Below are 23202 nucleotides of genomic sequence, written 5' to 3'. Positions count from 1 at the left end.
CATGTCGGTCTGGTCACCCACGCCGTGAGTCACCTCTCTTTAGAGCTGATTTTCGATTTTTAAGGTGATAAAATTTTTAAAGCATTAACCTTTTACTTTTAGGTTTTAGATTTAAATTCAAAAACAAATTTTGAGGTATTAAAAACGAGTTTTGAGCATTAAAAACGAGTTTTGAGGCGAATTTCGTTAGGTCATAGCGGGTTTAAAAACGGGTCACTGCCGGCGAGACCCACGGCTGCCGTGGGTGGTCAGACCCATGCCAGCCGTGGGTCTAGCTGTGGTTCTGCTGGGTCTGGCAGCCAAGGGTCTTTTTGATATTTTTTCACTTTGATTTGCTGTTTTTGTTCTTATTTTAATTTTTTGCAATTTTCTTAAAATAATGATGTGGCACATGTTAATTGGGTGTTGTAATAGTGGTAGTTTGCAAATGGTCCGAATCATAGGGGCTCTCCTTATATTATATTTTGAATATATTGTCATATTATTTAAAAAATTTAAATAATATATATATTGTTAACTATATCAAAACAAAATTGTGACACGTATTCTAACACTTAAATGATGCTCAACTCTATATGAGTTTCAAAAAGAATGATATAGGGTAAATAGGAACCATGAGAGAATATAAATTTACATAGGATAAAATGGTGAAAATAAATATATGTGATCGGTCTTGTTAGTTAATGTTGATTCTGTCTTTTTTTAAAAAAAAATCAACAAAAAGGTCATATATTTTATTAGAATATGGGTTTTCTATATTGGGTTTATGTTTTCCTTATTCTATTATTCTTTGTATATGCCTGATTGTAGTCAAATTGATTACTTATTTTATTTGTATTGTGTTTGCCTATCAACTTTATAAATTTGTATTCTAACCCCGTACCACCAACAACTTGTTATAAGTTTATATTTTATGAAAATAACCATCACGTGGACTATCGCATGGCAGTTTACATTCTCATGACTGACGTCTGACGTAATAAATACTACGTGAATTGTCATGTAATCGTTCACATTTTAATGGATGACATGGTAAATATTAAATGAAAATTTTGTAAATCTGCTAAGTGTTATATGAACGGTCACATAACAATCCATACTTTAGAGGTTAACTTGATAAGTGCTACTGGATGATGACTACTAGAAATTTAGATTCTCTACTATCGGTAGCCCCAATTGCAAAAGATTTTTTGGGCAGGGGACCATGAGGATGCTTGAATCGCTTGATTACAGAGGCAGGATGAATTGTCGAGATCCCCAATTGTAGAGAATCAAATTCGAATATAAGTGGAGATCAAAATCGGAAAAGGTCCGAATCAAATTGCACTAGCTGTCGTATGTCGACAAGGAAAGTTTGTTCCACGGCTCGCCTTTGCTAGTGGGTTGTCCCTAACGTCATTATGTCGGTTCCTAGTTGGCCAGTTAATAAGGAAAACGATGTTTATATAATATGGTATTTAATCTAAAAGGAATTTTTTAGGAAAAAGTTTTTTCTAACTCACTTAAAATCTTCTTTGCATAAATGATTTCATGGCTTGACTTCACTGAGGTGCTTTGATGATTTTGGCCACTGAAACCAACTGATCAGTTGACCTTTTAGTCACTAAAACCATCCCAATTGTCTTGAAGATCTATAATCTGATTACCTTTTATAAAACCTTCACTAAAACCATCCCAATTGTTTTGAAGATCTATAATCCTATTGCCTTTTTGGAAAACCTTCACAAGTTTTGCATTGTGAAAGAAAGTTAGTTTTCTTGTATATTGTCACAAGTACACCGTCTGACAAAATTATCTGATCCAAAGCAGATCGGTATCTCATGCAATAGGCAGTCTATCATATGATGTGAGGCTATCTCAGCTCGAACTGTCCAAACACCTGTTTGAGTAAGCGAAGCCCAAATAACCTCTCAGATGAGACTGCCCTATTACAATCTCATTACATGGTATAAAATCATATCACAAACTTTCACATTTACCATATATCCAGACGCCTATTTAAGTAGGCAAGGCCCAAACAACCATTCACAAAAAACCGCCCCATTGCAACCTTACTACACAAGATATAAAATCATATCACAAACTCCTATATTTACCATATATCCAAACACTTGTTTGAATAGGTGAAACCCAAACAACCTCTCACAAAAGACCGCTCTATTGTAACTTTATTACACAAGATATAAAATCATATTACAAACTCCCACATTTACCACATATCCAGACATCTGTTTGAGTAGGTGAGGCCCAAACAACCTCTCACAAAAGACCACCCTTTTGTAACCTTATTACAATAGGATATAAAATCTTATCACAAACTCCCACATTTACCATATATACTGACCAGCAAATTCCGAAAAATCCAATCTAGTTTTATCCCATTCTTGATCACCTGCCATGATTTGCCTTCCCCTCATTCAAAGACCCTTTTCAGCACAGCTACATAGCACTCCAGCATACAGCCTTAGCCTCTCATTGCTATCTGAATTAGCTATCAGAGGCACTAGGTCGAGCAAATTATGATTTGGTAACTCTCTGAGTGAGTTCTTTTAAGGGTGTAAGTTCCAACACTCAAAAGAACAAAAATGATTCCTTTGCTGCATAGCAAACACTTGGTTATTGCAGGCATCTTCTAATTGAAGACACATCTCTCCAAAGAAAAAGAAAAGGGGGAAAATGCTTAATGAAACTACAGTATAAGAAGTTATAGTTCTTCAAATGTTTTCTCTTTTGTCATTTAATTATCAAATCATGAAAGTAGACAGGGAAAACGATCTCATCCTAAATGGCCTTTTTCTGCCATTGATACAATTCGAAAGACCAATTGCAAGTGAGGAACAGGAAGTGTTTGAGGGAGTGCCTCCTGGTGAGGATTCGCACTGTCTCAAACTTGCAATCGGTTAACTGATTGGCCTTATCACTGCTGATGTTATCTTAGATGATGATTGTATCAATAAGGTGTTTTAGGATTCTTTCCAGCTCCTCTCCAGTACTCCATTCATGGACTTGTGCCTTGATTAGCATTGGGTTGCCACATATACGGTTCGACAAAGGATAATTCTTCCTTGGCATCACATAATCGCTTTCCCCAAGCTTCAGAGTTGGGCAATAATCGCCATTACCATCTCCAAGGTAAATGAATCTTTTCTTGCCACTTTTAGAAACAGAAGCTTGGATTTGGTCAATCACTAGACCCTATCACGGAAGCCACAATCAGAACCAGTTTTAAATGGAATAAAAGTACTACTATCAGAAGATAAAAGTAAACTCCTTGGGTGCAAACAATTCCTTGGGGCCAGCCTGCCGGCAAAGCTGAAGTATTACCCGATCCATGTGGAGGGGGCGTTTTACAAAAGTCCTAAGTTTACCTAACAAAGGTAGATACACAAAGTGGCCCTCCCTTGGAAGAGTTCCTTGTTATCAAAAAAAAAAAAGTAAACCCTTTTTTACAATCCCCCAACACCAAAGGAAAAGGAAATAAGAGTCTATAAATTGTAAACTACTTAAGTTACAAGATGCCAGAGATGAAATAGATAATATCAACACACATTGTTCTATATACTCTGCAATGCCGAGACACTTCTTTTAGGAGTGAGGGAGGGAAAGGTGGGCTTGATACAAATATATGGTAATCAGCCAGAAGCAAATAGATTACATTCATCCAAAAAACATGAAGTTGTGCTTTCAAATGCCACTGAAAACAAAATTGAAAGGCCACCAGTTCCGTTGGCCTCCTATTCCCCATTATCTTTCATAAGTAATAATTTCAATAAATAAATATAGGAATCATACTCGTGGCCTCACCCTTCACCCCTTATTTAAAAGAAAAGAAGATGCCATTTGGTCTACAATTAATCAATTGAAAGAATGAACTACAGCTAAAAAGAATTAAAAAAAGAAAGTAACATCCTAAGCCTTTTTTTTTTGCGATTGTGGCTATCTTAACTAACAGTGAAAAAAAAAAAAAAAAAGGGTGCACTCCAGAGAGGAGAAGGTGGGTTTGATTCAAATAAAGAATCCCTCTAAGTGGAATTAACCATGGTCAAAGTATTTGTTAACTGGCGCAGCTATATGGAAAACATTAGAAGCTATTGGAGCCCTTTCTCAGTTTCTCCGATTAAAAGTAGAACAGAAAGAAAGTTCTTCTCTTGTCTATGTTATCAAACAAGCTTCAATTACTACAACCAACCAATCAAACAGTAAAGGGACTTGCAAACATTATAATAGAACGTAATGGCAGCTATACCTTCAATACAACACCCAAACTAATTACTCATATAATAATATGGACGAAAGAAAATTTCTAGTGATTTTGGGAAAATGAACATTTGAGAATTATCAGGTAAGATCTTGATATAACATATTGAGATACCATCTTAATCTAAAAGCTTAAGCCTACGGATTTGAGCTTAAGCCTCAGCATTGGGACTGGACAGAATCATTCATGAAAGTGATTTGCTCTTAGACATCTACACCATCCAAAACCCGCACCTTTTTCCTGTAACACTCCGGTCCCATATTGAAAAGATAAGAAGAAACCCACATAAAGTAGGTGGTTTATAAAGATAGTCATACGTACTAAGTCATACATTGCCTAGTTACTAGGTGAAATTGGGCTTTATAATGAATTTTAAAAAAACTTCAAATTGACTAGTCCTTTTGGTGTAATAGCGTAAATATAGCTAGCGCTTTTCCCTAGGTCGTTACAAAGACTATCTTTATAAACGAGGGGGTACAAACTCCCCCCTCTTAAATTCCTGATGTTCTCGTCAGGGCCATGTCATGCAGTGCTCCAGTACCACATGATCTGGCGTTACTATGTGGCTCTGATACCACTTGAAACGACCCAGGAAAAAGCGCTCACCAGGGGCTATTCTCTTGGCCTGCCTCAAAATTTCACAGAAGTGCCAACTTCATTGCACACAATTTGCATCTCCTTCCTCCTTAGACCTTAGACCACCCTGATTCCCCCCGTTACTGTTCTTTTCCTTTCTTGTTCTAGTATTTAACTTAGAAAAAAAAAAATTAATAAATGTCCTTTATACTATCCTTTTTTGGGCAGACATTGTTGTAGTACCTTGCACATATGTGGAGGGCACAATTTGCAACCGTGAGGAGACGAACTTGAATCATGAAAGGGCAAGATTCTGAGCCGTCCCTCCTCTTCATCCACGAAACTTGGGTTTGTGTAAATCACAGAAAAGCACCCCAACACACCATGATGCTCCAAGATTGTCTCAATGTAAAACCGGTTCGCATCGCTAATTACCCTCAAGTCACATCTGAAACAAAACAAACCATTACCACACAGACACAGTAGCCACCATAACAACCTTTTGCCATCAACCATTCAACCATTAACGAGTACAACTCCCACTAACAACAATGAGCTGGTAAAAAGGGGAAGAAAAAAAATTACCCATGAGCATGAGCTGCTCGAATTGCCGCGACAATACACGGGTCCAAAGGAGTCCGTTTCAGGCACTCCGAAATGTCCTCGGCAGTTTTGCCTTGTGAGTGTAGCTCCTTCATCATCCGATCCTAAAATAGTTAACCAAAATCAATGAACAAATAAATTTAACGAAGATTTTAATAAAAACCCAAGTGGGAGTTCATGTGAAAGATATCGAAAAGAGTGAAAGAAAGTATAGAAACCATGAGAGAGTTCCAAGGCAAGGTAGGTCGGAGCTTGTTGAAGAGGCGGGTGAGACCCATCTCTGTTATTACCCAATTGTCGCTATCACCGTCGATGATCGTGCGATCAAAGTCAAACGCCACCACCGCTGTTGTTCCCGCCATTCTGGCCACCGGAGCTCGGTTTTTCTGGCGAGCAAAAGATAAAAAGCTTATGCCTTCGCCAGAGATGGCCGTTATTGGATAAATGCGTGCCATAATATATGATTGGATAGTGATTTATACAAGCCGTCAGATTTCTATGATGGGAAGTGTCCCAAAAACTAGACCCCGCCGTTAAAAATAAAAATAAAAAGAATTTTCGGCGTGGAAATGATTTAAAAATTCATTCAATTCAATTTTATTCTTCTCATTCTTTTCATTTCCTTTCTTCCCTTTCCATTTTCCTTCCACCACTTTTCCTTTCCATCTCTATATGATGTAGTTTTTGAGGTAATAGATTGTCGAGATTTCTTGAAGTATATCAAAGAAGAGTTTAGACTTTTAAATATTGTGTGGATTTTATGAAGTCTCAATGGTATTCGATTGAGAGTTGAGAATTTTCCTTCAATATGGTTTGAAGGGTGAATGGTTTGAAACCAAAGGCTTTTTTTATTACAAATGCGTGGAATATGATCTGGCCATCTTTATGAAATGAGCTGTGATTTTGAATCAAACAAATGAGTCCTGAGATTCCCAATTAGAATTCATTTTAAACGGGTCGGCTGGTATAATATTATGAGAAATATTAAACATATATCTTTACAGAATGCAAGTGACCCATATCAGCCGCTGCCCTCTTTTACAGCCAAGCCATGATTATTAGTAATGAAAAATGGAGTTGAGAGAGAGACAGAGAGAGAGAGAGACAGAGAGACAGAGAGAGAGAATACTTGTAGAGTAATGAAAATATGGGAAGCACAAGTTGAATAATGGGGAAGCTCCTCTCTGTTATTGATTGCTCGTCATCATAAATAAATCTCAAGTCCATTATAGAATTAACAGGCACAACTCAGTGATTCCTTTGACTACAATGAATGAATTCAAGTGATCCCTATACGTATTCTGTAACATTCTTCCCTTCTCTATCTACAACCCTTCCAACCAATCTACTGTTTTTTAATTGATTCACAAGCCAAAAAGAACAAAAAAATTGAACATCTTCCGAATCACGAGTCAAATTAATTCCAATTCTACCTCCCTTCCACCTTAAACATCGAGCGAAACACGGGTCTTTATCGGTTTTAGCTTCAAACCCATGCTTTCTGGAGAGAGAAGTTCAGGGGAGATGCAAGATGGGCTGAGTGGACTCCTCGGGCTGTCGCTGAAGTGGCACGGCCTATACAACCCATACCCCATGAGGAAGAACTCCATGGGTATCAACATTGCATGTGGCTGCTCCTCTGTCACCATTGATCCACAAGCCTGGACCTGCACTAACAACACATCCTTTACCATACACATTCATGCACATTTATTCAATTTTCCTAGACTGAATCAGAAGAATAACATGTGATGTAAGCATCAGATTAGGACATTGTGAACTTGGAACTCTGGATTTATCATCAACCATAACAAATGCAGATTACAACATTTACTCTTGAAGGCATTGAACCCTTGCTAAGAACCTAAGCGGTCCACATATAAATACCCTTCTAAGTGGTTCCTTGATAGTGTGCATTTGTATTTATTATACAGATATTCCTAGATATACTTTGCAACACATACCTCAACTAAGGCACTAAATCTCCGGTCAAGTTTTGAAATCATGTCTAGAGCCTCGGAATGGAAAGGAGAGCTATCCCCAACAAAAATTAGCGTACGGCATTTTAGTCTCTTCAACCCTTCAGTAATGTCTGATCTCCTGCAAGTTGGCAAAACAAAATTTCAGCACAGAAACATATACATTTAGTATATCTTTGAAGATTTTATACATGCCCACAAAGAAGTACAACTGGGGAAGCAGCAATGGCACAGTTTTTACCTATTGATTGCTTGAAGAAACCGGAAAACATTTATGCTCTGCCTCTCATCGAGCAACTGAGGAAACATAAATGTCATGGGAATCAAACAAGTGTCACCTTGAAAATCCACTATTTTAAGAACGAAAGTGGACGGGAGAAAGTACAGTTTTGGGTAAAGGAATTTAAAAATTAGCTTAAACACTTACTCTTCTGCATGCTTGAACTATATCTGATTCTGGAACTCCCGCATTACCACGAACTTCCTGTCAAAATTTATAGCAACCCCATCACCCAGTGACCCTAATAAAACCATGTAGGATGAGCAAGACAAATGCACTTCACCACAGTTGAAGCACTAGAATACCTTGCTGAAGTACCGCTGAAGCAAACACTCTTTCAGCAAACCACACATGCCATAAAAGTAAAGCAAATTTGACATCACCTACAGACAATATGCAACTTTAGTTATAACATTGAAATATATGCATGTTTACTTGTAAGAGTAACAGTACGGCATCATAAAGGAACCTTATTATATATCCATTCAGTCCAAGACGGTGCTTTGCATAAAGGGGACACAAGTATCAAACCAAGAACACGTTCCCTATATTTCATCTGCAACATGAAACCTTGATCAGTGGACCAATAATTGAGGAAGTTTGAAAACATACAGGTCACAATATTCCAGAAAGGGTACATACTGCAAATAGTGTAAGTATGTAGGCACCCGCTGTTACCCCCATGCACATCACAGCACCGAGCCTGAAGAAGTATAAAATAATGTAATAAGAAAGCAAATTAACAACACAGGATCTCATCTGAGAAAACTCCAGTGAAGACATCCCATGCATAAAATTCCCTTCTACACCGTCTCGTCAACAAGTACGACAAAAACTTCACCTTGCATACTGTTACAGCTTAAAATTTAGAGCTTCAAATATCAAAAATTAACAATAAATCACCAACAAGATTTTTTTAAATAATAATTACCCGAAAAAGTTGAGAACCTCAATGATCTGATCTGCTAAATCATCAACAGAAGGTACAGAATCTTCAGGACAAATTGCAGCAGCTCCTAACTGCAAGAACTCTTATGAAAGTTCCAGAAGAGAAATTATGTGAATAATAACATTCAGTCATAATGCATGCAATACATTTTCCAGATGGTTAAATCAGCTAACTTCTAAAGATGCAGTCAAGTCAACCAATTACAGACCTGGTGCCCAGGAGGACTGATATGGTAAATGCAGAAGTTGTGGAGCAACAAAGAAGCTGCTTCAGGACAGAAAAATAATCCTTGAAAACAAGACACATCTGCTCAAAAGTATTGAGAACTAGATCAATAGCTGTGATAGTGTTCCATATATAAGATAAAAATATTCACACACACTAATTTATGGGTGAATTAATACTGTCAATTAAAGGGTCATGAACCAGATACTTTACAAGAGCAACCAAAAAAAAAAAAAAAACCTGCAATAATTAGCAATTTTAAGCCTAGTTCCCAATCCCAGGACACCCACCCCATGTGACTCCATTGCAGATTGCACTTACGATTTAAAGCTAAATCAGGATAAGTAAGTAGTGCGGGCTTGTCTTGGTCTCCATAGACTATAACAGACACAGAACCACGGCCAGTTCGTACAAGATGTTCCTACAGTTGACAAATTAAAATAAAAGTGTTATGAACAGAGAAATAAACACAGAAATATATATATATACACGCATCAACATGTAGAGCAAAAATTCCAATAAATCATCAAAGCGGTGCACTTTAAAACTGTTTCATCACCATAATATCTTCGATTGTGCAGGTATTTTGTGAAAAGAGTCAGTCAACCTTCAGTTCAGTAAGCGAAAACTGGCAGCTTTATCCAGAGAATTTAATTCCCTGAATGAGCTTCCCCATGTGCATTTACCCCTTTTCAGGCGACCCAAAAATTATTTGCCACATCATATGACATAACTTCAAAAGATAGATGAAACAAACAAGTAATCCCAGATTTCAATCATTGTATTCTTTTTTCTTTTTAATAGAAAAGTGATGACAGTTAAAAAGGAAGGCACGGAATCTCACATATCTAAAGAAGACATTGACTAGACTGATCGAATGACCAATAAAAAATAGGAAAAGAAAGTGAAACAGCTAGACGCCTCCATATAATAAAAAGAAATAATACAAAGAAAGGTGTAGCTTAGGTTTCTTCAGTGAACTGTAATACAATTTGATCCAAGGAATGAATTCACCAAAGGATCCGATTGCTTTCAGGCTAAAAAGCAACATACAAGAAGAAAGGAATCTCAACCCCCCATAAGAAAAATCTAGAAAGAACAAGCAGAGATAAAAATCCTCATAATTCAATTCAGATTGAACGCCTAATAAATAAATAAATAAATAAAGGTTTCTATATCATTGTTTCAAAAATTGCTTATAAAAAAATCATTATTTGCAAAAGGACCAAAACTATCTAATTGAAGCCAAACATCAAATACTTTTACATAAAAAGGCACAAAAGTGAACAAAATGAAAGGATACCATTTACGATCAAAATAGATTCTGACAAAGAAAACTGCGTCAACAGCTCCACCAGAAGAATGGGATTTGAGAAATTGCAGAATTAGCAAATAAATATGAGCACACAAAACCCGAAAAAAGACAACTGTGTACATAAATGGAAAGAATGACTCTTTCCCGCAATGGTAAAAATAAAAAAAACAAATCTCAAAAATAAAAAATGCCCAGATTTGGAAATCATCATTTCCGAACCTTCAATACCACAAAAAATCAAATCTTTCAATAAGTTGGGAAAAAAAAAAAAAAAAAAAAAAAAACCCATCATTTTGTTGCGAAGAAAAAGAAGAAAACCCAACGATTCTGACTCTTTGATTTTCCAAACAACAAAACAAGCCCATTTCTTTTCCAATCTTTATCAGCAAACAAACAGGACACCATCCACCACCAATCCACTCAAATGCAGTACAAGAAGGTATCGGAACAATGCAAAAAACTGCTTGAAATTGATTCATAATTAGCGAACAAACAAAAAGCCGTAAAAACGAATACTTTCTTGCAGAAAAACACGAACCTTCCCACCGAGATAGATCTTCTCCATATCAACGGAAACGGAGTCGTTTGATTCTGCCATGGCCGTAGTTCTATGCGTCTCAAAGCCCCACAGAGCCTCTCTCTCTCTCTCCCAAACTCTCTCTCTCTCTCTCTCTTTCTCTCTCACAGAAATTAGCCTTTGGCTTCGATGGCTTATATACAAAGCGATTCTCTCTCTTAATTTATTTCTCTCTCACTAGAAAAAAATAGCCTACGGTTAACCACCACCGACGCTCTAACACCTTCCATACTAACTGAATTTACCCTGTGACCATGGTCAATTTTTTTTTAACCGCGTTAGCTTCGTTGTTACTTGTTATTGACCTCCAACCAGACTACACGGCGTCGTTTGCCTTCATCATTTCTCTACAACGACGTCGGTTTGCCTTTTGGTTTCCATAAAGAAAAATTTTCCTAAATTTTTGTAATAAAATTTATTAAATTAATATTCCCCCTTAATATCAGGATCCTCTCATTTTTAGATTTTATAAATCTAATGGTAAAGATTTTGTAATAATTAGAATAGTTAATAGCCGTAGATCCAAATCGTAACTCTGTCCAAAAAACAGGGGATCCCTGTCCGTGGCAGGATAGATAGCAAGGCCCCATCATTTTGGTTTGACTGCGAGAGTGTGTGGTGGTGCCCTTGTGATGCTGACACCTGTATTGGATGCTCTTTTGGAGGGTCCCATCTGGGGTCCACGTGGTTTATTTGGGGATTTGACGTGTGTCACAAAGGGGGAACTTATAAGGCACAAAAAATTTAATAGTGGGTCGCCGGTTGCTTGCCTTTGATTTGACTCAATCATTACTCTTACCATCCTAATCCTGTTGATTTGTAATTTTCATCTTGTTTTTGGCAATGTGTGGCCTTGCTTCCTCCTTCACCAACCACCATTGTTGTAGCATCTTTGTACAAAAATGGAAGAATTCATTTTCTCTTGTCATCAAAGAGATTCCCAAAACCAAATATATTTAATAGCTTTCATTTTGATACCCAAATTTTACTAATTCTTTGTTTAGCCACCAAGTTAATGTCATGTTCTTTATAAAATTTTGTTTGTGTTAAATTTGGAAAATGCTACGTGCTTTTCTGGTATTTTCTTGATGTCTTTCCATCTGTGATGTGACTTTTAAATCACCGTTGAATTTAAAATTATTATTATTAACTTTTAATCTATTGGTGATTTTAAAAACCACATCACAGTTAGGAAGATACTAAAAAAATACTAAGCATTTTCCATTAAATTTATAAGTGGATGCTCAAGATCAAATTAGGTGTTTAATCATTGATGAAATCAGCACCGTTTTCACCTAATGATGATTTGTATCAACTTGGAAACATTACATTTGCACCTTAAAGCGCCAATCCCAATTGGCTAGAATTTCTTTTTTTGGATTTCAGGTGAATATTTTATAATGTAGCCTATCTGTTCGAGCAAATGCTTGAATTCCTCGAACAAATAGGTTTTGGATTTGTGATTTTGAAATGTACGTTTAAAATTAGTGTTTTTTAAAGCATTTAAATTTAAATTGTATGTTTTAAAAATACACCTCATTGTTTACTATTTAAAAATACTTCTTTTTTTTTTTTTTACTTTTTTAAATCATAATTTTTTTTTAAAATGCATTCATAAAACAATACCATTTTTTGATATTTGGTTGAAACCAACCAAGTGATTTGACTGATACTTTTTAACTGGCTTGGCTTGCTGGTTACATTGCCAATTTGCCAGCTATGAATTTCTTTATATTCTGTTCTCAATCCAGCCAACCATCAATCTACTTCTACTTGTACAGGCTATTTTCTCCCCTGAAATCTATAATTAAAGCTTGAAATGTTCCTACTCTTTTTTTTTTTCTTTTTCTTTTTTGTATTTTCGATTTTTTCTCATTCAGAAAATATAGATGGGTTGGTTTGATAAAATTTTAAGAATTGTTTTCAGTTTTTAGTTTTAGAAAAAGAATAAAAAATAAAAAGATTGATTTTGAGTAGTGTTTTAGAAAAACAGATAAATGAGAAGTGTTATACAAAAATAAAAAATTTCTTTTTTGAAAATATACCCACACAGATAATTAACCAGAGAAAAATATTCAAGAAAGAAAATTTATCCTCTACAAACAACTGTATTTAACTTTTTTTTACCTCCAAACAATGCTTGCCAAGCACTTGTTAAGATCCTTCTAGAGTCACTTGGACAGCTTCCGTGTTAAGAATTGGATCAGCCGTCTTGAGGAATCACACTATCGGATAAGTTTGTGTAAAAGATTGATGGGAAAGATATACTTGCTTTCCTCACACACACGCACCCTTTGCAATTATTCTCCAACTTTAAAAAAGTAACAATTAATCTCTCAAAATTATCATGTATTTTCACTTTCTCCCTACAAATTTGGATGAATAATATATAATGTGATTCAAAATGTTCATTACACACCCCTTTATTGTAGCTCTGATATCATTTGAATTCAACCAAGTAAACATTTATTTTCTTTATATTGTAGCATCTATCTCGCATACATCTTTGTTGAGTTGACATGCTTAATCTACTAATAATTGAGACATGTTGTTGGTCAACTCTCGTTAAATTCTTACAAATTTATTATTGAATTTGTTGAATTCAAATGATAGATTAGCAAGAATTGAACGGGAGGAAAAAAAAATCATTTCTCTCCTATAATTGCTATTTGGTATGCCCTTATGCTTCTTCCATTTTTTTTCATTGACGTGGCATTATCCTGAGGAGAGAAGGATGAGAGGAGGACAAGAGCAAAGTTGATGTATTAAAAAAAGGAACAGTTTTTAAGGTAATAAGATGTTCCTTTTCATAGTAGAGAGTATATATAAGATGTTCCTTTTCATTGCTTCCTCTGTGTCAATGTATTTTCCTTCGCATTTGGATCTCTCCAGTCCAAATGGACTGGAGGGAACCGGTTCGCTTTAGCCTAGGGGCAGGATTGTCCAAAAATTCTGCATGAATGCCGTGGCTACGAAATAACCGCCGGAAGGATGAATAGTTCATAGACGGGTCAAAAGGGTTTGAAATTTGAAGTCTCGATTGATCCAAGTTACAGAGGGAAGAAGTAAATGAATGGAAATGCTTTTAAAAAAGGAAGTGAAAAACCCATTATACAATTCTCTCTTTCATTGCTCATTTTCGGTTCAATGGACTGCAATCATAGCCTGGGGACTAGTTTTCTATGTCGTTTATTGCGAAAGCCTCGCTCTGTTTCTTTTGCTACTGCAATACCATATGTAAAACCCAGTTCGTCATTATCTGATAGCATGGAAAATTCGGCGGCTTGTTTCGATGGGCGCTTTCAGAACATACTCAAGAAGTTATCAAATCATAATCTTCTTAAACCGGTGCCTTCAATAGCTGATGTGAATTTAGATAGCAACGAGAGGCTAGGATTGTATTCTGAGGTGCTACGTAGTTGTGCTTTGAAGAGGTGCTTGAATGAGGGTAAGGCGGTTCATGGGCAGGTGATCAAGAATGGGATGGACCCGGATTCCCATTTTTGGAGATTGGTGGTGGAAGTGTATGTGAAAGGTGGGAGTTTGCAATGTGCACGTCAGGTTCTTGATGAGATGCGTGAACGGGATGTTGTGTCTTGGACTGCACTGGTTGAGGGCTGGATAGATAAAGGGTACAGCCGTGACGGTATTAGATTGTATAGCGAAATGCGGAAAGATGGTGTCAGGCCAAATGAACAAACTTTGATGAGTGTCTTGAAAGGTTGTTCAGAGTGCTTGGAATTGGATATTGTGTCACAGTTGCATGCAGAAATCATTAAAATCGGGTTCTTTTCGGATATGTTTGTTGGGTCTACTCTTGTTGACCTTTATTCAAAATGTGGTGAGATGGAGCTTGCAAGTATGGTGTTCTTTTACATTTCTGAGAAAAGTGTTGTGTCGTGGAACGCTTTGCTTGATGGATATGCTCAGGTAGGTGACTGGGAAGAGATTCTGAAATTGTTTTCTGCAATTAGTGAATTAGAATTGAAGTATGGTAAGTTCACCTTATTGACTGTCCTTAAGAGTTGTGCACACTTGGGAAATTTGAGAGGGGGGCAGGCAGTGCATGCTCTGGTTACCAAGATGGGTAGTGAGCTCGATAAGTTTCTGATTTGTTGCATTCTTAATATGTATTCCAAGTGTGGGTTGCCAGACTATGCACTCAAAGTCTTTGAGAGGATCAAAAATCCCAAAATAGTGGCCTGGAGTACAATGATCAACTGTCTTGATCAGCAAGGCCAGAGCCAAGAAGCAGCGGAGATGTTTTGCCTAATGAGACGTACAGGTGTGACACCAAATGAGTATACTCTTGCTAGTATCATCAGTGCTGCTAACAGTCTAGGTAACTGGAAGTACGGCGACAGTATTCATGCTTGTGTATATAAACATGGTCTCGAATCTGATAATTTCATCAGCAGTGCACTTGTTACAATGTACATGAAAACTGGATGTGTGCATAATGGTTGGCAGGTTTTCAATACGATGAATGTTCGAGATATAGCTTCATGGAACGCCCTTTTATCTGGATTTCATGATAACAAAACTTTTGATCAGGGGCCAAGAATCTTCAAAGAATTGCTTGTGGTAGGTTTCAAACCTGATATCTACACGTTTATCAGCATTTTAAAATCTTGTTCCAACATCTTGGATGTAGATTTTGGGAAGCAAATACATGCCCATATCATAAAAGATGGCCTTTGCAGTAATAGTTCCATAGGAACTGCTCTGATAGACATGTATTTCAAATGCTGGTGCTTAGAAGATGCAGATATAATTTTGAATGAACTGACTGAAAGAGACCTCTTGACTTGGACAGTCATCATTTCCAGTTATGTACAAACCAATCAAGGGGAGAAGGCCGTGAAGTGCTTCAGTCAGTTGCAACGAGAAGGCTTGAAGCCCAATGCCTACACTCTCTCCTGCTGTTTAAGTGGTTGCTCCAGTTTAGCATTGCTCGACAGTGGCCGGCAGCTCCATTCCATGGTTATAAAATCCGGATTGTCAAGCAACATGTATATTGCTACTGCACTTGTTGATATGTATGGGCAATGCCGACGCATAGAAGATGCCGAGGCCATTTTTAAGAGCATGACTTATCGGAATGCAGTCTTGTGGAACACAATCATATGTGGATACTCACTAAATGGGCAAGGAAAGGAGGCTCTCGAGGCTTTTAGGATTATGTTAGATGAAGGGGTCCTGCCTGATGAGATTACTTTTATAGGAGTTCTTTCTGCGTGCAGCCACATGGGTTTGATTGAAGAAGGGGAAAAGCATTTTAACTCATTGAGCAAGGACTATGGAATCACTCCTTCTATTGAGCACTATGCTTGTATGGTCAATATCCTGGGTCGGGCAGGCAAATTTAGTGAGGTTCAAAGCTTTGTTGAGAAGTGGGAGCTTACCCAGAATGTCTTGATTTGGGAGACCATTCTTTGGGCCTCTAAAATGCATGGAAATGTGGAAGTTGGTGAAAGAGCTGCAGAGAAAGTAATATTTGAGCTTGAAACAGACATGGACTATAATTATGTGATGTTATCTCATATTTTAGCTGCCAAAGGAAGGTGGGATGATGTTGTGAAGGTTAGGACATTGATGTCCAATCTGGGAATCACAAAGGAACCAGCATGTAGCTGGCTGGTGATTGATGCTCAAGCCCATAAGTTCTTTGCTCATGATATGTCACATCCAAAGATAAAGGAAATCTGTCAATATTTGGAGGGGATGGCTCGATGAAGAACATGCGTCATGGGTCATGGCTGCTATCAGGAAATCTGATAGAGAAGTTTCCCCCCCCTGAGCTAATTAATGGCAGAGTTTGGGAGGTCCTTGAGTTCTGCTCAACTTTGAGGAGATTCTGATTTTGAACATCCTGTGAGGAGTTGGTTGCTCTTGACCTGTCCAATTCCATTGCTAAACAGATCCATACTTCTAGGAAATGCTAAAAGCCCTAAATTTATTTTCCAAAAAAAAAAAAAAAAACCCTAAATTTAGGGTTAGTAAGACATTAGACCCCAAATTAATATGTGCGCCAAAAAATGTTTGGTTAAATTAAATTGAATTTTAATTTCTTTCAACCTAATTTAGAAAAAATTGATTTCCTTCGAAAACCGTTGGGGTAGTACCAAGTAGATCACTATACGATTGTTATACAACTGAAATAATTTGAAAGTGAAAATTAATTTTTTATTTTGTAAATACTGATTCAGTGACTGATTTTCAATTATATTATAAAGTCATATGATAACATTTTTTTTTTTTGGAGTGATAAATGATAATCTATTAATCTCAAACAAAAATAACAAAAATCTGACGTCCCAAACATAATTTCTAATTATATTCTATTCTATATTTTATTTTTCGTTCTCAAAATTTTGAAAACCCTTGAATGAGGTTTTTGACTACTCGCCAAACAAGCAGCTCTAGCGCTGTCCTCATCACATCAATTGGGGGATGCCACGTCATCAGAAAGGTCAGCTTACCTGTGTCAGCGTCACAGCAGATCTTTCACCTCGACTGGCCACTAAAATACCCTCGATTACTCGAAAGATAACACTCGTATTCGCGCTTCTTTGACAGCCACAGCCAGCCGACTCCGCTCGCTGCCTCCTCTCTCTCTTCAAATCCGCACCATGTTGATGCAAGCGATTTGCTATTGTTATTTTCTTTGTTAATCTATTTGGTTCGCGGGAATCTGTAGAAAACGAAAAGAAAGTGGAATCGTGGGTCATACCTACAAGTTTATTTTTCTTTGTTTTTGAAAAGAAAAGCTCTCAGTCGGCGGAATAGTTGTCTGAGTTTTAGTCTGTAATGATTTTTCTGTCGCTATTGATGCTCTTTTAGTTTTGGCTGTGCATTTGATGCGTTTGATGATAAAAAACTGCTTCAGAGCCGAAGCTTGGCGTTCAAATTTGATGGAATGCGATCTTATTGCTCTGAAGATGCGTAGCCCACCGCCTGGTTTTCGATTTCAGTTCCCCAATAAGCTTCGTACCAGTTCGAAGTCACCGTTGGTTTCTGTTAGATTGAATTCTTCGTCTTCTGCTGCTTTAGATGTTGTAGAATCGAACCCCACCAGTGATTCGGATTCCTCCGCTACCCGAAACTCGCCGAGTCATTTTCATGAAAGGTTTCATAGAAAACCCAGAAAGGAAACGGTTCGTGATTGGGCTAATTCAGTCTTGTCGAGGGAGAAGATTGAAAAGAATGTAAGAAGTAGACCTTTGAGTTTGGATAGTAAGGAACGGTTAAGACGTTATTCTGGGATGCTGCGTACTTGTGCTTCGAAAGGGTCTTTGAATGAGGGAATGGCCATTCATGGGCAGGTGATCAAGAATGGGATAGACCCGGACTCTCATTTGTGGGTTTCTTTGGTCAATGCTTATGCAAAATGTGGGAGTCCCGTGTATGCGCGCCGAGTGCTTGATGAGATGCCTGAACAGGATGTTGTGTCTTGGACTGCACTGATACAAGGGGTTGTGGCCGAAGGATTAGGTAGTGAAGGTGTTAATTTGTTTTGTGAGATGAAGAGGGAAGGTGTAAGGCCTAATGAGTTCACGTTGGCTTCCGTGTTGAAAGCTTGTGTTATGTCAATGGATTTGAAGTTTGGGACGCAGGTGCACGCAGAAGCAATCAAAGTTGGGTGCTTCTTGGATTTGTTTGTTGGGTCTACTCTTGTTGATCTTTATGCCAAATGTGGTGAGATGGAACTTGCGGAAAGAGTGTTCTTTTGCATGCCTGAGCAAAATGGTGTCTCATGGAATGCCTTGCTTAATGGTTATGCCCAGGTGGGTGGTTGGAAAGAAGTATTGAATCTGTTTTGTAGAATGAGAGAATCAGAAATGAAGTTTAGCAAGTTCACCTTGTCTACTGTCCTTAAGGGTTGTGCGACCTCAGGGAGTTTGAGAGAAGGCCAGGCTGTGCATTCTGTGGCAATCAAAATGGGGTGTGAACTAGATGAGTTTTTGGGTTGTAGTCTTGTGGATATGTACTCTAAGTGTGGGCTGGCATATGATGCACTAAAAGTATTTAATATGATCAAAAATCCTGATGTAGTAGCCTGGAGTGCAATGATCACTTGCCTTGATCAGCAAGGTCATAGCCGAGATGCCGCCCAGCTATTTTTGTTAATGAGATATGCAGGTGTCCCACCAAATCAATTTAGCTTTGCAAGTGTTGTTAGCGCTGCCACTGGTTTGGGATTCCTTCAATATGGTGAAAGCATCCATGCTTGTATATGCAAGTATGGGTTTGAAAGCGATATTTCAGTCAGCAATGCCTTAATTACTATGTACATGAAAAATGGATGTCTACAAGGTGGTGCCCGGGTGTTTGAGGCAATGACAGATCATGTTTTGGTTTCATGGAATGCCCTTTTATCTGGTTGCCATGGCTACAAATTCTGCAATCTAGGACCAAGAATCTTCTATCAAATGCTGGTGGAAGGTTTCATGCCGAACATGTACACGTATGTCAGTGTTTTAAGGTCTTGTTCTAGCCTGTGTGATCTAGGATTTGGAAAGCAAGTACACACCCATATCATAAAAAACAGCATTGATGGTAATGATTTTGTTGGGACAGCTCTTGTTGACTTGTACGCCAAAACCAAGTGCTTGGAAGATGCAGATGCCGTTTTCAATAGGTTGATTAATCGAGACCTCTTTACTTGGACTGTCATCATCACTGGTTATGCACAAACTGATGAAGCAGAGAAGGCTGTTAAGCGCTTTAGTTTGATGCAACAGGAAGGTGTAAAGCCCAATGAGTTTACTCTTGCCAGCTGTTTAGGTGGTTGCTCCCGAATAGCTGCCATGGAAACTGGGCAGCAACTTCATTCTTTGGCAATTAAGGGTGGGCAGTTTGGTGACATTTTTGTTTCTAGTGCACTTGTTGATATGTATGCAAAATGTGGGTGCTTAGAAGATGCTGAGGCTATTTTTCAGGGCTTTGTTTTTCGGGATACTGTTGCATGGAACACAATGATATGTGTATACTCACAACATGGACAAGGACAGAAAGCTCTTGAAACCTTTTGGAAAATGTTAGATGAAGGCACCATGCCAGATTCGGTTACCTTCTTAGGTGTTCTTTCTGCATGTAGCCACATGGGTTTAGTTGAAGAAGGGAAAAAACAGTTCAACTCACTGAGCGAAGTATTTGGGATTACTCCTACAGTTGAGCATTATGCTTGCATGGTTGATATTCTTGGTCGAGCTGGAAAATTTGATGAAATCGAACTCTTCATCAAGAAGATGAAGCTAACACCACACGCATTGATTTGGGAGACTGTTCTCGGGGCTTGCAAAATGCATGGAAATGTGGAGTTTGGTGAAAGAGCCGCAGATAAACTTTTTGAGCTTAAACCTGAGATTGACTCCACTTATATATTGCTGTCCAATATTTTTGCAGCCAAAGGTAGGTGGGATGATGTCAAAAAGGTCAGGTCATTGATGTCCAGTCGGGGTGTTAAGAAGGAACCTGGATGTAGCTGGGTAGAGATCAATGGTCAAATCCACATCTTTGTGTCTCAAGATGTTTCGCATCCAAAAATCAGGGATATTCATTTAAAATTAGAGGAGCTTGGCCAAAAACTATTATCAGTAGGTTATGTCCCAAAAACAGAACGTGTGCTTCATAATGTCACTGACAGAGAGAAAAAGGAACATCTTAATCATCATAGTGAAAGGTTGGCTCTTGCTTTTGCCCTTATAAGTCCCAACCCTGTAAAAACGATTAGAATTTTCAAGAACCTACGCATCTGTGAAGACTGCCATGATGTTATGAAGCTCATCTCAGACATCACCAATCGGGAAATAGTTGTTCGTGACATTAATCAGTTCCACCACTTTAAGTGTGGCACCTGCTCCTGTCAGGATTATTGGTGATTTGTTTGGCTCCAGAGGTGTTTAGCAAGTTGACCCGTGCTGAAATTAAACTCTAATCCTTGGTTTTGGAGTAACCATGCCCTAAGTGCTAGTACCCAGGGCAAAAAAAACACTTAAAAACTGAGAATCCAGGTATTTTCCTTCATGAATTAATATCCCATGTCATTAAATGTTTGTAAGCAGCCCCCCCCCCCAACACACACACAAAAGGAAAAAAAGAGAGAAATAGGTCCACATGCATACACTACACAAGGGTTATTATTAGTATCCGTGTAAACTTTTAGTGTTTGATAGTCAATAATGTCCACATACTCCATCCAGGTTTTTGGAGCTCCTAGGCTAATTGAAGTAGAATATTGCAATGCCACTATAGTTGCTCCCTCTGTGCAAGTTCCTTATGAGAATGACCTGTCCTTGTAGGGACAGCCATTCCATTTGATTGATGGGAGCAAATTGAAAGATACAAATGCCTCCAGTTTTATAGAAGTCGGAATGCCTTTACAATCTAAAATTCTTGTCCGTTCTTTTTTCTTTTTGGGTTTGATACGTTCTTTCCGTTTGTTGCAGTTATTCTATATGATATCGTGCAGGCTGATGCTGCTGTTTTGGATTCTTTTGATGCAAATTTTGTTCTCAGAATCAAGGTTAGCACTGTATTTTTCATGTTAAGGTAATTTAATCTGGTTGTTAAGCATACATTTTTTTTTAATAAGTGGTTGTTAAGCATACATATCCATGCATGATACATACATTTTTTTGGGAACAGGGGCACAGGTCTAATATATTTGCATTTTCTTAGAAGTAAAGATATGCGTTACCAAATCTTTGTCTACTTAATGTTCTATGAACCATGTGCATTGAAGATTGAGTTGTATTATTTGCTGGACTAAACAGAAGCTCACTCTTATTATACAGCCTCCAACAGTTGACGTGTAATGGATGGGTAAGATGAACGGAGAGGGAAGACAGCACACTCTGACAACTTATTACAAACTGCTGTTTATTTCAAGAAGAAACCATTGTTGTGCCGACTGAACTGAAAACTGTCTGGCTTCTTTGCCATTTGAAGCTTGAAAGCTGCATGTGAATCTTGCAAGTGATGTGGTACCATTATGTGCAGGTATGTCCTGTCCAGAATTTGATTGGTACAATTTTTCAAAGGTAATATGATATTGCCCGCCTTGGTGCAAGTTGCCTATGGGATGACTTGTCTTTGTAGAGACGGTCTTTCCATTGGCTTGATGGGAGCAATTTGAAAGGTACCAATGCCTCCGGTCCTGATAAATGGTGTGGAGAGATGGCCCTCAAGAAAGCTTTACCGGATTTGTATAGCATAGCTCGCATTAAAGATGCTTCCATAGCGGATTATTGAGTTATCTAGTGGCTCCCATCAATAGAATATAAGCTTTATTAGAGTGGCTCACAATTGGGGGTGAATGTCTTTGCTTAATTCTTCAATTTGTTGTACTCCTTTAGAGTGAGATGGGGAGGTAAACAAGCTTTGCTGGGCCCATTCGAAGAGATGGATGTTCGACATTAGATCGTTATATAACATTCTTGTCCCTCATGATAGTATTCCCTTTCTTTGGAAGAGCATTTGACGGAATAAGGTCATCATGAGAGCTCTTCTTTGCTTGGTCGGCCGCCATAAGGAAGATCCTCACAATTGATAACCTAAAGAAGCAGCATGTCATGGTAATTGATTGGTGTTGTATGTGTAAAAGGTGTAAGGAGTCTGTAGATAATCTTTTTTCTCCACTGTGTGATTGCTAGTGCCTTATGAAGTGCTATTTTCAGTTATGTTAGACTATCTTGCTTTATGCTTAATCAAGTGATACACCTTTTTACTTGTTGGAGAAGGTTGAGTGGTAGTCCTCAGAGTGCACCAGAGTGGAAGATGGTATTGTCCTGCCTTTTGTGGTGTCTTTGGAAGGAAATAAATAATAAGAGTTTTGAAAACTGGAGAAGGACTCTGGTGGAACAAATTCTTTCTTTTTCAATACTCTTTATCACTAGGTAGAGCTTGGTTTTTATGATTTTCTTTTTCTTTTTCTATTTAAGTGTTTTTCTTGTATATTTTCTGTGTATTGGATTGCGCCTTTTGCGCTTTTTAATGATATTTCAATTACTTGTTAAAAAAAAAATGATGTATTTTCTTAGCCCTATTTTTCCTTTTATTTTTGGGTTTGAGATGTTCTTCCCCATCGTTGCTGTCATTCTATATGATATTTGGGTAGGCTGATGCTGATGTTTTGGATTCTTTTAACGCAAATTTTGTTTTCAGAACCAAGGTTAGCATTGTATTTTTTATTTTAAGGTATTTTAATATGGTTGATAACTATAAACATGGATGCTTGATACATGCATGGCTACGTGCTGTGACAAGATGTGCTTTTGCCCATTGTTTTCCACACCAGGGGCACAGGACCCATATATTTGCATTTAACAGATATCCTGCAACCTAATATGCTCATTGCATTGACGATGGATTCTCTAAATTTTTATTTATTTTTATCTAAAATTGCTAAAAAAACAATTTTTTTTTATATTTAATTT

The 23202-nt window shown here is 37.7% G+C and overlaps 4 protein-coding genes across 6 annotated transcripts; 2 read left to right on the top strand and 2 right to left on the bottom strand.

The window, feature by feature from the left end:
• Positions 1–2586: 2586 nt before the first annotated feature.
• Positions 2587–5880, bottom strand: LOC132165916 (thiamine phosphate phosphatase-like protein). Its single transcript, XM_059576630.1, has 4 exons — positions 5656–5880; positions 5420–5541; positions 5078–5282; positions 2587–3195 (listed from the first exon to the last, which is right to left on the bottom strand). The coding sequence occupies exons 1-4, from the start codon at positions 5797–5799 to the stop codon at positions 2935–2937; spliced, it is 732 nt and encodes a 243-aa protein (XP_059432613.1). The 5' UTR covers positions 5800–5880; the 3' UTR covers positions 2587–2934.
• A 718-nt stretch (positions 5881–6598) lies between these two features.
• On the bottom strand, positions 6599–10886 carry LOC132165527 (protein NDL1-like). Its single transcript, XM_059576136.1, has 11 exons — positions 10724–10886; positions 9192–9291; positions 8854–8951; positions 8628–8716; positions 8339–8399; positions 8166–8252; positions 8002–8079; positions 7844–7900; positions 7658–7713; positions 7402–7537; positions 6599–7104 (listed from the first exon to the last, which is right to left on the bottom strand). The coding sequence occupies exons 1-11, from the start codon at positions 10781–10783 to the stop codon at positions 6883–6885; spliced, it is 1044 nt and encodes a 347-aa protein (XP_059432119.1). The 5' UTR covers positions 10784–10886; the 3' UTR covers positions 6599–6882.
• A 2755-nt stretch (positions 10887–13641) lies between these two features.
• On the top strand, positions 13642–16708 carry LOC132166425 (pentatricopeptide repeat-containing protein At4g39530-like). Its single transcript, XM_059577230.1, has one exon. The coding sequence runs from the start codon at positions 13832–13834 to the stop codon at positions 16496–16498; it is 2667 nt and encodes an 888-aa protein (XP_059433213.1). The 5' UTR covers positions 13642–13831; the 3' UTR covers positions 16499–16708.
• Positions 16709–17334: 626 nt separating this feature from the next.
• On the top strand, positions 17335–22728 carry LOC132166694 (pentatricopeptide repeat-containing protein At2g03880, mitochondrial-like). 3 transcript variants are annotated; one of them, XM_059577561.1, is made up of 4 exons: positions 17335–20778; positions 21214–21290; positions 21562–21766; positions 21866–22728. In XM_059577561.1, exon 1 carries the CDS (start codon positions 17623–17625, stop codon positions 20644–20646), a length of 3024 nt encoding a protein of 1007 aa, XP_059433544.1. In that variant the 5' UTR covers positions 17335–17622; the 3' UTR covers positions 20647–20778; positions 21214–21290; positions 21562–21766; positions 21866–22728. The 3 variants fall into 3 exon arrangements, with proteins under 3 accessions (XP_059433544.1, XP_059433542.1, XP_059433543.1); XM_059577559.1 differs by having other exon boundaries at positions 21562–22728; XM_059577560.1 differs by having other exon boundaries at positions 21214–21316; positions 21562–22728.
• The last annotated feature ends 474 nt before the right edge of the window (positions 22729–23202 follow it).

Source organism: Corylus avellana, chromosome ca11 (assembly GCF_901000735.1).
Source record: "Corylus avellana chromosome ca11, CavTom2PMs-1.0".
NCBI lineage: Eukaryota > Viridiplantae > Streptophyta > Magnoliopsida > Fagales > Betulaceae > Corylus > Corylus avellana.
Note: the sequence above shows the minus strand (reverse complement) of the source record. Positions and strands in the feature narration are given on the sequence as shown.

What these genes read in the sequence shown, in the direction of transcription:
- LOC132166694 (XM_059577561.1), top strand. Translation starts at nt 17,623, where the DNA reads ATGCGTTTGATGATAAAAAACTGCTTCAGAGCCGAAGCTTGGCGTTCA.
- LOC132166425 (XM_059577230.1), top strand. Translation starts at nt 13,832, where the DNA reads ATGAATGGAAATGCTTTTAAAAAAGGAAGTGAAAAACCCATTATACAA.
- LOC132165527 (XM_059576136.1), bottom strand. Translation starts at nt 10,783, where the DNA reads ATGGCAGAATCAAACGACTCCGTTTCCGTTGATATGGAGAAGATCTAT. An exon ending in CTGAATGGATATATAATAAG is followed by an intron (nt 8,080 to 8,165) that starts GTTCCTTTATGA and finishes TATTGTCTGTAG; the next exon opens with GTGATGTCAAATTTGCTTTA. An exon ending in TTCAGCGGTACTTCAGCAAG is followed by an intron (nt 7,901 to 8,001) that starts GTATTCTAGTGC and finishes AAATTTTGACAG; the next exon opens with GAAGTTCGTGGTAATGCGGG.
- LOC132165916 (XM_059576630.1), bottom strand. Translation starts at nt 5,799, where the DNA reads ATGGCGGGAACAACAGCGGTGGTGGCGTTTGACTTTGATCGCACGATC. An exon ending in TGCCTTGGAACTCTCTCATG is followed by an intron (nt 5,542 to 5,655) that starts GTTTCTATACTT and finishes TAACTATTTTAG; the next exon opens with GATCGGATGATGAAGGAGCT. An exon ending in GCCCTCCACATATGTGCAAG is followed by an intron (nt 3,196 to 5,077) that starts GTACTACAACAA and finishes CTTCCGTGATAG; the next exon opens with GGTCTAGTGATTGACCAAAT.